At 35.2% G+C, this 15,037-nt stretch overlaps 1 protein-coding gene across 1 annotated transcript in view; it reads right to left on the bottom strand.

Moving 5' to 3' along the window:
- Positions 1 to 14,057, bottom strand: part of POU1F1 (POU class 1 homeobox 1) — a 29,366-nt gene extending 15,309 nt beyond the window's left edge. Inside the window, exons 1-2 of the mRNA XM_043997882.1 lie at positions 13,916 to 14,057; positions 10,017 to 10,085 (exon numbers count right to left, since the gene is read on the bottom strand). Coding sequence (XP_043853817.1) covers positions 10,017 to 10,085; positions 13,916 to 14,057 — 211 coding nt within the window. The remainder of the gene's footprint in view (positions 1 to 10,016; positions 10,086 to 13,915) is intronic.
- Positions 14,058 to 15,037: the final 980 nt, after the last annotated feature.

The raw sequence follows: 15,037 nt of genomic DNA on the forward strand, positions 1-15,037 counted from the left end.
CTTTAGAGAGCCCATTTGCTTTTTATTGTTACCACAGAAAGGATTGGACTCCTTCTAAATGAGTTGTGTTAAAAATCATTTGCTGCAGATTGGAAGACACTGTGGAGAAAGAGGACTGGTCCCTGGGAAGGTTGTCACCTAAAAGTCTGAGTAGTGTTGTGGGAAGTAAACTGAACTTGAGGTGAGGAGAACTAGTTTAGAATCCTGTCCACTATTTACTAACTAGGTAACTATGAGAAGGCCACTATTAAATGACACTGGGCCTGGAGTCAGGAAGACCTGAGTTCAAATGTAACCTCATATATTAGATACTATGACTCAGGACAAGTCTGTTTGCCTCAGTTTCTTCAACTATAAAATGGGGATAATAACAGGACCTACCTCCCAGGGTGGCTGTGAGGATCAAATGAGATAATATTTGTAAAGTTCTAGCATATAATAAGTAGGTGCTATATAAAATACTTATTCCCTTTCCTTCTCCTCCCTCTTAAATCTGAGTTGAGTTTTCTCTTCTGTAAAAAGGTAGGGGTTGGGGAAAAGTGAATAATAGCAGTCATAGGACCTGCCCAACAGTGTTGTAATGAAGATCCAATGAGATAATGTCTGCAAAGTGTTTTGCAAAACTGAATATACTATATACCATTAGCTATAATTGCTAATTATCAGCTACAGTCTAGCATGTAAGGAGGGGATGTCAGTTCTTTAGTGCTGGATGCTTTATACAGAGAAGAAAGGCAAGTAGATGATATGAGTGTGTGGTCAGTGATCACCTCATTTGTTAAACAAATGGCAAGTGGTTTTTGACTACCAAAGCATATAAAGTGTGTGGTGCGATCCAGTGAATTACATGGAGGTATGGGATCATGGAGAGTCAGACATGACTGAAAAATGTCTTGACAACAACATCAAATTATGTTTATGACCTCTTTGCCAAGCCATATATTCTTTAGCTATATTTGTATAGATTGTGAGATAGTTGGTGGACGGAGCACAGGACTTGGAGTCGGGAAGACCCAAATTTCAATTCTGCTTCAGATGCATATTTGCTATGTGACCCTGGCCAAATCATTTAACTTCCCTGTGTCTTAGTTTCTTGAGAAATGGGGATAATAACAGCACCCATATCACAGGGTTTTTGTGAGGACCAAATGAGTTAATAAGCATATAGTGCTTCTCAAACCTTAAAGCAGTACATAAATACTAGCTTATGGAACGTCATAGGAAACTCAAGAATTTGATAATGTCAATGTGCTGTTAAATAATATATTCTGGCCAATGAGAATGATCATATGACATACAAATGACCATTTTTCATAAACATAAAAATGTCAAATTTCTACTAAATTTGGGGTGCTCTTCCTTTGATAGAAAGTACTTCAAGATCTAACAGGTTTTCCATCATTTTCATCATTATGAACATCAACTTTTATTGTATCATAAAATCAGTGAAAACATCAGTTCCAAGGGAGTTATGAATGATAGAATAACAGATAACTAGTTCTGTCTGGATTTTTATTCCATGTTGGAAGTTGAAAGAAACCTATTTGGGGCTAAATTAAGTTGTACCTCAAAGTAAAACATACGTGAGATAAGTTCAAAAATTTTTGTCTTCAATTTCATTTCATTTCATAATCTTAAGAAGAAATGCAACTTTTGTTATTTCTTGGCACAGAAAATGAAGAATAAATGATTGATAAAAGAAATTGTCAAGTTTTAAAAAAACTGATAAATCTAACTTGAAAATATTTTTAATTGCATTTCATTACTTTATAGCAAAACTTCTTAGGCTCCTCGTTGCAGTAGAACTTAACTAAGTTTTACCAATGGAGGGGACTATTAGAATCAGGGGAGATATATTCTTTAGGTGAAAGAAGCAGGATTTAGGGAAAGAAAAGAAGAATGATCAATTGTTAAAGTTCCTAAGTTTTAAAAAAAGTATGTCCCTTTGATAGCAAAAAAGTTTACAGATAGCTTTAGTATTTAAGATTTCACAGGAAGCTGAAATTTGCTTTGCCTCAGTACCAGTTCATGACCTGGCAGTTGGATAACACCTCTAAAACTTCATCAACAAAAATTAAAAGCCTCGGAATGATGAAAATGTCACAAAGTCCATATATTCTAGTGCACAGAGGAGATAGTTTGTCAGAATGAAACAGATTATTATTTGCAAATGTTAAATTTGACAGGGAGGTATGATACTAGAAGCTCTCAAAATGTCTCTTTTTTGGGGGTGGGACAATGAGGGTTAAGTGATTTGCCCAGGGTCACACAGCTAGTAAGTATAAAGTGTCTGAGGTCGGATTTGAACTCAGGTCCTCCTGAATGCAGGGCCAGTGCTTTATCCACTACACCACCTATCTGTCCCTCAAAATGTCTCAATTGAGAATAATAGCTAGCACCAAGGAAAAAAAAATCAAGGGGAAAAAAACTAAAAAGAAATTCTAGAACTATAAGTATAGGTTGGGTTTATTTGTTATAGGGTCAAGCAACCACACATACTTCACCAGCCTATGGGACTCGCTGGATTGCCTCATAATTTATTTTACCAACATCATTTCTCTACCATCCCATTTCAAGTAGGCACGTACAGGTGGGGTGACCATAAGGGTAGCCGATACTTCTCTCAGGGCCGAAGTGGTCATTTTGTGACTGGCTATCCTCCCGACAATGTAACCCATGAGCCTCAACCAGTAAACTTCCCCTTCAGATAGTATTCTCATTTAGCTTTTTAGAAAAGGCACTTATTCAAATGGCATAGCAAGAAAAGTAGGTACAAAGCATTTCCCCAAAAATTTTAAGGCAGAAATTCACAGGCTGTGAGGGGGAGTGAACACAATGTATAATGATAACAAAGGGCATGTACAAAATATAGCTAGGCACATTTGTAGTGCTGTATTCATGGCTAAGGCAATTCAGAGCTCTGAAACATCTGTGTCTTGATGTACTTTCTTTCTCCAGAGGGTCCTCATGAAGTTTCCTGCATTGTACTTCTGTTACTCAGTTGGGCTGCTTCAGCAAAGAGAATGGTGTCTCATTTGCATAGGTCCAACTTCTAGTTGTCTAGGTCAATTTATGGAATTGGCTTTTCACTGGGAGTTGCTGCTGCTATTGGGGTAGGAAGACTAGGTCACTTATCTGCTTCTATTAGACCAGGCTGGGCAGGTCACACTGACTGGGTTGTATGGGACAGTTTGCTTAGCTGCTGGGTTTTCACAGTGGCTGCATTTCTATTGGACTTATTGATTCACTGGCTCCATCGGTTCATTCTTCAACATGCAGGTGCAGTTTTTTAATCAGCTTTAGTCCCTGTCTAGGCTGAGTGTTATAACTCCCTTTTTAGCTAGAGTATCACAGTACTTTTTACCCTTCCATTAACATTTTGGTGTCTTTGTCTCTTATAACTTACAACCTTGCAGAAATATAAATGGGGCATGCTCTTAATATAACATTTTTAGGTTGACACTCCCAGAAGTTAAACAGTTTGCCCCAGATAACAACTAGGAAGTGGTGGTCACAAATTGAAACCAAGTCTAGCATTCTATCTTCTATATTATGCAGTCTTTCTGTAGCAGAGTGCTGTAATGATCACAATAATGACACCAAATCATATAACATTAACATATAACCAATATTCTCCTTTTAATAAGGGAGGGATTATATAGTTCATTTTAAAAGATTTTCATCTAAATGGCTAAAATAAAAACTAGTTTGGTTCTTAAACTTTAGTATTTGGAAAATTCACTTAAGTGAAACACTTTTTGAGACTGTTAAATGAGGTATCATGGCATTATGTCAGTATCGGTTTATGTTCATCTTTGATAAGAGGGAAGGGAATAAGCATTTATCAAGTGTCTACTATGTGACTGGCACTATATCAAGTGCTTTATAAATATCTCATTTGATCTTCACAACAACTCTGTTGAGGTAGGTGCTACCATTATCTTTAATTTACCATTGAGGAGACTGAGGCAGACAGAGGTTAAGTCATTTGTCCCTGGTCACACAGCTAGTGAATATCTGAAACTAGATCTTTCTGACTCCAGGGCGAATGCTCTATTTTTTAAATGAATTTATTTATTTTTTTAGTGAGGCAATTGGGGTTAAGTGACTTACCCAGGGTCACACAGCTAGTAAGTGTTAAGTGTCTGAGGCTGGATTTGAACTCCAGTACTCCTGACTCCAGGGCTAGTGCTCTATACACTGAACCACCTAGCTGCCCCATGCTCTATTTTTTGATAGTCATTAGGAAGATGAAAAATGAAAACCATATGAAAAAATATTCCAATAATTAGAACCTTAATGTGTAGTTTTCAGTCTGATCAATACACAATGATTGAGCTCTTCTGTTCCTTTTTGTGAAGAAAAAACTACTTAGGGAAACCTCTGATTCTTCATAATCAATTAGGGGAATAAATATCTATCTTTCCATTTGTGGATACAGAAAAGGGTCTAAGTCTAGAACATTTTGAAAGAGGAATATTCTAGAGCAAGCTAACATACATTTATGATAACTGTCCAAGATACACTTTTAGTTTTACCTAAAACTTCCTTGTGATAGCAAACAACAACAACAAACAAACCCCCAAACCAAAAACCAGTCATAGTTTTTAGTATCAGCTATCCCCTTTCCCACCCACCATGAACTAGGATCATTACTGCAAGGACAGGCCAGTGCAAAGTGGTGAAGTGGATAGAGTGGTGGGCCTGGAGTCAGGAAGGCTCATCTTCCTGAGTTCAAATAGCGCTTTTGACACTTACTAGCTGTGTGACCCTGGGCAAGTCATTTAACCCTGTTTGTCTCAGTTTCCTCATCTATAAAATGAGCAGGAGAAGGAAATGACAAACCACTACAGTATCTTTGTCAAGAAAACCCCAAATGGGGTCACAAAGAATTGGACAGTTTCATTTTTGTCTTTGGATTTTTAGTGCTTAGCACAGTGCCTCATGTGTTGTAGGCCTTTAGTAAATATCTACTGATTAATAGAGTAATTGATTTATTGATTAAAAGTATGCTGATAAGCAAGTCACTTTACTGCTTTCTTCCTCAGTTTTTCTCTTTTAGAAACAGGAATAATAAAACTTCTGCTCCCAATCTTACAAAGTTATTAGAAGTAAAGCACTTGGGGCAGCTAGGTGGCACAGTGCATAAAACACTAGCCCTGGATTCAGGAGTATCTGAGTTCAAATCTGGCCTCCAACACTTGACACTTACTAGCTATGTGACCCTGGGCAAGTCACTTAACCCCCATTGCCCTGCACCCCCCCCCCAAAGAAGTAAAGCACTTTATAAACCTTAAAGTGCTACCTGATCAAGCAATCAAACAACATGTATTAGGTGCCTGCTATGTACCTGACACTATCCTAAAGACCAGGGATACAAAAAGAAGAAAAAGATAGTCCCTGCCCTCAAGGAGCCTTCAATTTAATGAGGAAAGCAACCTGTAAAGATATACAAAGCAAGTTACATACAGGATTAATAGGAAGTTATTAACAGAGGGAAGACACTGGAATTAAGAAGGGTTGGGTAGGGGGCAGCTAGGTGGTGCAGTGGATAGAGCACTAGCCCTGGAGTCAGGAGTACCTGAGTTCAAATCCGGCCTCAGACACTTGACATTTACTAGCTGTGTGACCCTGGGCAAGTCACTTAACTCTCATTGCCCCCCCCCCCCAAAAAAAAAAGAGGGTTTGGGTAACTTCAGTCAGGGAGATTGATAGTTTGAGTTGAGGAGGGAGAGTATTCCAGCCATAGGGAATAGCCAGAGAAATGCCTGGAGAGATGAGTGCCTTGATCATGGAATGGCCAGGGTGCTGTTAATTTACTTCATTATTCTTTTATGTGCCTATCACTGTGTTAGCATTGAGGAGGACTCTAAAGAAGTAAAAGAAATGGTCTCTACTGACAAAGGACTTTCCATTCGTTTCCTAGGATTTTATTTGTGTTTTTCTATCAATATGTGTGGGTGATACTGGCCTACATTTTACTTTCACTGTTTTAGCCTCCCCTCATTTATCTCTTAATTAAGATCTCACTTGTTTTGTAAAAGGAGCTTGATAGAGTGTTTTCTTTCTCAATTTTTTGAATTATGCTAAATAGTTATTAATTATTTTCTAAAAGTGGTTTGTTTGTGTGTTTTTTGCAGGGCAATGAGGGTTAAGTGACTTGCCCAGGGTCACACAGCTAGTAAGTGTCAAGTGGCTGAGGCTGGATTTGAACTCAGGTCCTCCTGAATCCAGGGCTGGTGCTTCATCTACTGCTCCACCTAGCTGCCCCTAAAAGTGTTTTTTGTTTGTTTGTTTATTAAATGGATAAAGGCCTACCTATAAGAACTTACCTGTAAATCTGTTTGCACTAGAGTTGCACACACCTCACTCAACCTCCAGGCAGTTTGCTTTATAGGTACTTAGATTTTGTTTTCTGAAATAGGATTATTTTAAGAATTCCATTTAATTTAATAAAAATTGCTCAGGGGATATACATATAAACACAGACATACATACATGTGTTTATACATGCATGTATCTTTTTCTTTAAATTCTGTTTCTATGACATAGTGACTATAAGTTCTTTTTTATTTTATTTTATTTTATTTTTGCAGGGCAATTGGGGTTGTGACTTGCCCAGGGTCACACAGCTATTAAGTGTCAAGTGTCTGAGGCCGGATTTGAACTCAGGTCCTCCTGAATCCAGGGCCACTGCTCTATCCACTGTGCCACCTAGCTGCCCCCCCCCCTTTTATTTTTATTTATTTATCTTTTTTGTAGGGCAATGAGGGTTAAGTGACTTGCCCAGGGTCACATAGCTAGTTAAGTGTCAAGTGTCTGAGGCTGGATTTGAACTCAGGTACTCCTGAATCCAAGGCCAGTGCTTTATCCACTGCACCACCTAGCTGCCCCCTTTTTATTTTTTAATATGTTCTAATAAGTTTTTTATTTGTCCTGTATTATGAATTCACCTTGTTCATTTTTGCCTTGGCAATTTTATTTTTCTCTCTTCTTTTTGACCAATTTAGCTAAAGATTTATTTATTTTATTTATTTTATGTCTTTTTAAAAAGGAGCTTTTAGGTTTATCATATACAATTTACTTGCACCAGAAAATTTTTTGGGGAAAAGCATTTCTCCAGAAAAAAAAATTGGGGGAATACAAAATCCCAAAAGTTTTAGTGCAGTTTTAAGGCATACTTAATTTAACTTATCTTCTTATTGCTCATATATATTTATATATATATATATATATATATATATATGTATGTGTGTATATGTGTGTGTATGTATGTATGTGTCTATATCTATATCTATATCTATATCTATATCTATATCTATATCTATATCTATATCTATATCTATATCTATATCTATATCTATATCTATATCTATATCTATATCTATATCTATATCTATATCTATATCTATATCTATATCTATATCTATATCTATATCTATATCTGCAATGAGAGTCAAGTGACTTTGCCCAGTGTCACAAAGAAATGTCAAGTGTCTGAGGCCGGATTTGAACTCAGGTCCTCCTGAATCCAGGGCTGGTGCTTTTTCCGCTGAACCATCTAGCTGCCCCCCTATAAATAAATTCATAGAAGGAAAGTCAAATCAGTTTCCCAGAGGGATCCAACAGCATGTTTTATAATTTTGCTATGTTAATGTTTACTATGCTAATGTATATTAATAAGATAAGTAGAAAAGGTGAAAGGGAGAAAAGAAAAGCAGAAAATCACATAATCATTTGAAGAGGACTTTACAATCAGCTTAAAAAATTATGCCAATTAAGTTATAGAAATAAAAATTAATAACAACAATCCTGGGAAGTAAGTGCTATTATTATCCCTTTTTTGCTGATGAAGAAACTGAGTCAAAAAGTTTTGTTATTTGCTCTGTGTCAAGGGGCTAGTAAATGTCTACGGCTGGATTTGAATTCATTAATATTAAGGAATGTTACTTTTTTGAGGAGCTTGTGTAGCATATTGGAAAGAAAATTTTGATAAAAGTCTGAATTGGGCATAAAATTTGGATCTGTGATTTTTTCATTGGTTTAAAGGAACTCCCAAACTCCCTTTGCCAGTGCAGCTTCCTTTTCTGGAATTTATAGTCCCAGAGAACTGTCAGGGGGCACTAAAAGGTTGAGTGAGTTGTCCAGGGTTATATGCAGTTTTGGGCATTCATCAGAGGCACTACTTGAGTTCAGTTTTTCCTAGCCTTTTGTAGAGACCAACAAGAATTGGGGGAAGACTGCGGAGCAGATGTAGGTGCAGTCCTTTTCATCTGCAGCAATTTAAGGTTCTCAGTGGTTTCTTGGGACAGTGATAGAGCATCCCAAAAGGGAAAGGAAACTTGACCTTGGGAGCATGGAGCTTCCTCGGAAAGGAAAGGTAGCCAAAAGATTGTCGTTGCAGAGATTCCAGGTTAACCATATGAAAAGGAGCAGAAGATTATCACAGCAGAGCAGAACTGCGATGCTGAGGTGAGATGGTGACAAATCAAAAAGCTGCTGCTGTTGGTCAGTCAGGGTTCTAGAAGCCCACAGCACAAGAGTTTCTCACCACAACCCAGCTTTCCCATAGCTCCTGAGATAGACCAGTTGGCTGCCTCTCTTAGTGGCAGACTAAGCTGCAGGTTTGGAAGTTTTTGTCTAAAATTTCCCGTAATTCCTATGCAATCAAAACCACAGTGCTTGGAAGCAGTATTAAGGGAGGCAACTAGAAAAACTCGGAGGGGAAGAAAATGTAAAACACGTGCTTCACCAGCATCTGCAGGCAGGAGGGGGTGAGGACTGAGATTATAGTAAAAGAAAGAAAGATAATTTACTGATTTACTTTCTTTTACGAATTCTCAGAGCACAGGGAATACTTTCACTAGGTGTGAGTGCGGAGAGAGGAATACTCTCACACTTAAAGCAAGTTAATAATCACTGTGATGGAGCAAACTAGGCAGTAACCACAAAACCCTTGCAAGAGCCCATTTTGAAAGCCTATGTCCCCCACCAGAGAAATGACTAGAGAGAAAGTCCCACCCCACTGGAGCAGTGAATCCTGGGATAGCTCTGCCCACAAAAAGGTAGGAAAGGAGTAGAGTGACTGACTGCTCTGTATTCTCAGAATCAAACAAAGACGCCTCCCAGAGCCAAAATTTTACATTAGGAGACAAGAGAAAGAAAAAGACAAGAGAATAGATTTGATGCATTATAAATTATTATAAAAATCTCATGCTGAATACAAATCATTACATTTATATAGCTTTAAAATAGATTTATTAAGTTTCATAGCCTACCTACAGAAGGCTACCTAGAGATATTTTCTTTCTAAAATATTTTCCTCTAATTCATATAGTGATTGCAGTAAGAATATTTGGAATAGATAAGTCTGGGTCCAGAGTAGTAATAAAACTAGTATTTATGTAGTATTTTATAGTTTGCAAAGCACTTTGCATATGGTTAACTCATTTTATCTTCATAACAAGCCTGTGAGATAAGTGTTATTATTACTATTGTTTTACAGTTGAGGAAGCAGACAAATTAAATAACATTTCCAGGGTCATACAGTCACACACACAAACACACACACACACACACACACACACACACACACACACACACACACATCAAACAGGGTTCAAAATCAGGTCTTCCTTACTCCAACTCCTGTTCTCTCTTGTGTCACCCAACTGCCTAAATTCTATAAACCTAGCAGCTCAGAGTAAAATGAGACAATTAACAAAATATTTTAACATTACTTTTCCAATTTCTGTTCATTTTTTTAACAGAAACTAGAAAAAGTTAGGAATTTATAATTCCTTTTGGTTTTTTTTTTTTGAGAAGTTACTACATTTATGTAATTATTGTCTAAGTACTAGAAAATATAGCTAGAGAACTGTTGCCACATGACAACTCTTCTTTCCAGGTAAATATCCCAAACTAAACTCACCTAGTAATTTTGGACATCTTTAATCTTAATTTGTTTCTTAATCAAGTCTGCTGAAAACTCATCAGATAAAGATATACTCTCTTACCTGTCATCACCCCATAGGTAGACTGTTGGTTTCCATAATGGCAGGAAGGAACGGAATAATGAAGACTTGCTGATGTGTTTCCGAAAGTTGTCATGGAGAAATGCATGTGCGAAAATTTAGGAGTTTGGATCAAAGACAAAATAGACGGGACTGGTAAGAAAATGTATGAGGATTCAAGACATATTCTTTCAACCCAGAAATATATATATATATATATATATATATATATTATATGTATATATTTATTCTGTTATTTTAAAAATTAATTGCTAATAATTTCTCATTTGAATGAAATTCTCATGTAAATAACTTAGAATGAGGTATTTTCATTTCTCAGAAATGATAATTATCAAAAGGTCTTTCTTGACTAAAACCTCACTGTAATTCCAAGTCATCCAGCAACTTTAGAGACGAAATTGCTTCATAGTGAGATTTGTGGGGTACTTTGGTGACTAGATTTCCTAAGATACATACTCTGAATTGGACCATATTGCAAACTTCATTTAGCAAGGGTAAATTGCAAAGTGATCTTTTTATTAAATTTAATGGTAATTAAAACGTCCTACAAACTGGATTTCTGGACCTTTTACAGAATTTTCCTACAAAAGTAAGCTAGGAAATGCACTCAATATGTACACCTTATACTAGGGGGGAAAAGCAGACAGAAAAGCACCAAAAGGCTGATATTAAAATAAAAGACTCCATTAAGATTAGCTTATTAGACACAGTGGTATATGGGGTATTTACATTGATAATTTGCTCATACTCTTGGTACCCATACAATTGAATCAGTACACTCAGCCAATTCTACCATTCTGGTCTTCTAAAAATTATTCAAGGTAGTCCCAAAATGTCTTGAGTAGCTTGGCTTTGATAGTTGAAGCAGCTACATGTACAGATATTGCTTCATTCAAAACTAATGTTCTTATGATTTGAATATGCAACTTGAGAACTTTATCATGTTTGCCAAAGTCAAGGTGATAAAGTGCATAGAAAACTAGCTTCAAGAAGGCCTGACTTTGAGTCCCATCTCTGGCAAATACTGGCTGTGTATTGGCCAAGTTCCTTACCTTTTTAGTGTATCATTTAACTCTCTAAATTCATAAAATAAGGAAAATGTGTAGATCTGCATTGGTAGAGGGGATTTCCTTCTTGGAGCCCCTATACCAGTGAAATCCCATTTCCAACCTATCATGCTTGCCACATTAATAAAATTCATATCAAATTTTAGAAGACCAGAAACCATAATAATAAGCAATACATAATAATGTAGATTAATATATCTATATTGCTATTAGTTTTGATATTATTTATTTGTCATCGTTTCCATGCAGATTATAGTGTTAGATTTCCTTAGTATAAGAATACTAAAATCTTTAAAAAATAAAAATGTAAAAGATAAAACAAAGTTTAAAAGTAGGGAAATCTGAACTGGGGTCAAGTTTAGGGACTTAAAAATTAACTAAGAACATTCTTCCTCTCTTCTGAAAGGAAATGCTTTCCCTGTAAATATAGGAATTCAAAAAAGAAATTTATGGTATTGATGAGGCCTCTTATTTCATCTAATATATAGAATCTAACTCACCTTTAAATAATAAAGTTTGATAAATTTAAATTCCTTACTATGGTCTAGGAAAATATGTAACTAAACATATATACACACAAAATTTGAAGTCTAAATATTTTGCTGTCAATAATGACTCATTACAAAACTTCAATTTGACAATACCAAAAAGATTTTTCCTCAACAGTTCCAAGTATCAAGTATTTACTGTGCCAACGTAGATTGTCTTAGAAGAGAGTCTTTTTAGTTTACTGTGGTCAATACAGTTCTTTGCTTTGTGGCTGAAAAATTCAACACCCTGTAGCAAGCCTGATAATAAGACTCTCCAATTTACCTATACTCACCTCAGACAACAGTCCATCCCTGGAATCATATGTGAAGCCTTTCCAGGTTTGTAGACAGAACTTGCACTAGGTTAGCATAGCCATTGAGAAATGGTGGACTTTTTTATTTAAAAAAAATAGCTTTTTAGTATTCTTCAAAATGTATTTGTCATGTTTACAGTTAATTCTCACTTAACCTTCTGGATTTTCATTTATTTTTGTATTCTTTTGATTTGAAATTTGGGAAAGGAGAAAAGTATGCTACATTGAAATTTAATACATGGAATTATCTTGGGACACACAGGTTCATTTAATGATTTTTAAAAAATATATAAAAATCAGGATTTTAAGCTAATTAATCATATAGATAATTGCCTGTGTTTTATACTTCTTTTTATGCACAAGCAGGCAACATAGAAGATCTTTTTACATTGCTACGTAGTATGAAGTTACAGCGTGTTACTTTCTCCATATTTACCCCTGAGTAAGTATATTTGGTGGTTCATTATTGCTTTATGAGAAAAAAAATCAACCATTTCAGTAATTATGCTTTATGTCCTTTTTTCTTCAAATGGAATTTATTTTTCAGAACTTTTGTTACTACTATTGTATTAATGGAATTTTCTTTTAATTTGGCCTGTAAAATTATCCATGATGAAATGTTATATCTTGAGAATTTTAGGTAGCAAAGGTGATTCATTATACATGAGAAAAATTGTCTTAATAGTTACATGATTTCACCAGAACCCAGACATTTAAACCTTCAAAAAAGTTGCTATTCCATTTTTATTATGTATTAGACTTAAGTGAACAGTGTATTTGTATTTGTAGACCTACTTATATTCAACCTATGAATTTTATCATAAAAGCATGTTCTGAAAAAGCCAGAAATTTAAAAATATAGTCTATTTATAAAAAGTTTATATCTTTTCAATAAAGATTTTTACATGTATTTCAAAAAGGGGAAAATTTCAATCTACTCTTCCAGTATTGTTAGTATTGACAATTTACATTCTCATGGACTAGTCCACTTTCCAGATCAACTTTTTAGAATGCAATATAACTATATCATTACACAATAAAAAGGAAAATTAGCTATACGTAGTCCATAAGTTGTTAGTTATGTAATAATCTGTTTGAATCATCAAATTTTAGTTAAGGACTGTTCAATTCTAGAACAATGATGTGGAAAATTTATTTTTTTTAAAAAGTTTCTTCTTTATTCAGTATTGAGGATAATGACCACAGTTTAGGAATTGTTACAATTTTAAATATTTTTCATATTAGTTCTACAAATATATTGGTTCTAGCTGTTTTCTTTTTTTGTGCTTTGCTAAAAACTTATGACTTTATTGGTGTTTCTTTAATTTTTCCAATCATCAAAATCTACTAGAAATTTAATCATGGATATTTTACAACAATTTCACATGCCATCTGCTTTTGGGATGAATTTTGGGGACTTAAGAGGATATGGTGTAATTGAAGCTAAAAGGGAGGTAAATCCTTAAGAGAACCAATTAGTTTCCAAAATCAGTGAGACGTAACACTTCTTAGTTGTAATTTCCAAGGTATTAGTTCATTTAGTTAATTTGTTATGCTTTATAAAAAAGTTTTCCTTTAAAACAGTCATCAGGTTACAAATGTTACATTACAATGTTACAAATGTTAATTACTCAGCCATGAAATAACAAATTCAGATTCATTTGCTAATAACCAAAAACCAGAATTTCATTGCCTATATCACAAATTACATTACTTAGCATTTTTCTTCCCCATATTACTTTTCCTTTATATATGTAGCCATTAACACAAGATTTTTTATTAAGAAGAGTGTTTTAGCATCTAGTTTCATTTTTTGGCTTTAATTCATAATGCTCCATAACACGTACCCTATTTCCTTAAGTATGCTTAAATTTTACTAATGAATTTATAATGATGTAAATTTTAAAGCTAAAATTCTGAAATGATTAGACCTGAAAAACAATGTTATTGGAATTAATAGCGTTCAGTACCTGTTGACACCACATTGGTAGCATGATTGGAGGCTGGCAGGCATTCAGCAGCACTGTGATGCATTATCAGAGGCAGAGTGGCAGAAGATTCAGAATTCAGAGGTACAAAGCTATCAGCTGAAGTAAAAGGTTGGCAACTCATCCCCAAAATAAGAGAAAGAAAAGAAAAAAATGCTGTTTGCTGGATTAGAACTTTAGGCTTTTATCCTACAAAGTGCTAGCTCAATTTTCCTTACTTGCATATATACATCATGAGGGTTCTGAAGCACACGCAGAGCGTGTGCAGGTATTTATACCACCTGGAAATCCCTTCTTACATTTTAATATTCTTTCTCCAGGAGTATTGCAGTATAAACCCAAAGCCTTCTTTCTTATCCAAACAGAACCCACACCCAATTAAACAGGTAGAGGGAGGGTAGCAGGTTGAGGGAAGAGAGAAACTTGAGACCATAATTGACAGCTCCTACAAGTCAAGCCTTTTAGAAAGGAATGTAGTAGTTTAGAAAAAGTTGCTTTCTAGAAGGTCCAGCAACAGATGAAAAACAAAACAAAACAAAACACCCAAACAAACAACACTAACATCAGATAGGCATTTATTGGCTAACACAATCTCAAATGTAAATATGAGTTATTCTGAAAATCAAAGCTCATAATTCAGTCATAAATCTGTTTTTTAAAAAAAAAGTAAAAATGAACACATTGTAGAATGATTTTTTACCTTTTGGGGTGAATTTATTTCAACTAGTGAGTCTGTCAATAGATAACCTATCATCTGTGCAAATTTAAAAATGTTAATCTATGATATTCAATATCTGTTTTATTTATTTTGGTGGTTTTTTATAAGGCTTAACTGTGAAATGGAGCACTATGTTTCATAGAAATTGGCACAAAAAACGAAGAAAAGAGTTTCAGTTTCCCTCATTTTCTTTTCACTTTTGACCCTACTCTCACCCACCACTAACTTCCCTGGATTTGGGTCAAATTTTGCTATGTCTATTACCTTGAAAAATCAGCCTTGGACTCACGTGGACCTGAGTTCAATATTAGAATCTTCTCAATAATCAATATTCTCTGGCTCATTGTGAGATGCAGCACAGTGTAGTGGACAGAAGAAGACTCCAG

This window comes from Dromiciops gliroides, chromosome 3 (assembly GCF_019393635.1).
Source record: "Dromiciops gliroides isolate mDroGli1 chromosome 3, mDroGli1.pri, whole genome shotgun sequence".
In the NCBI taxonomy this organism is placed as follows: Eukaryota; Metazoa; Chordata; class Mammalia; order Microbiotheria; family Microbiotheriidae; genus Dromiciops; species Dromiciops gliroides.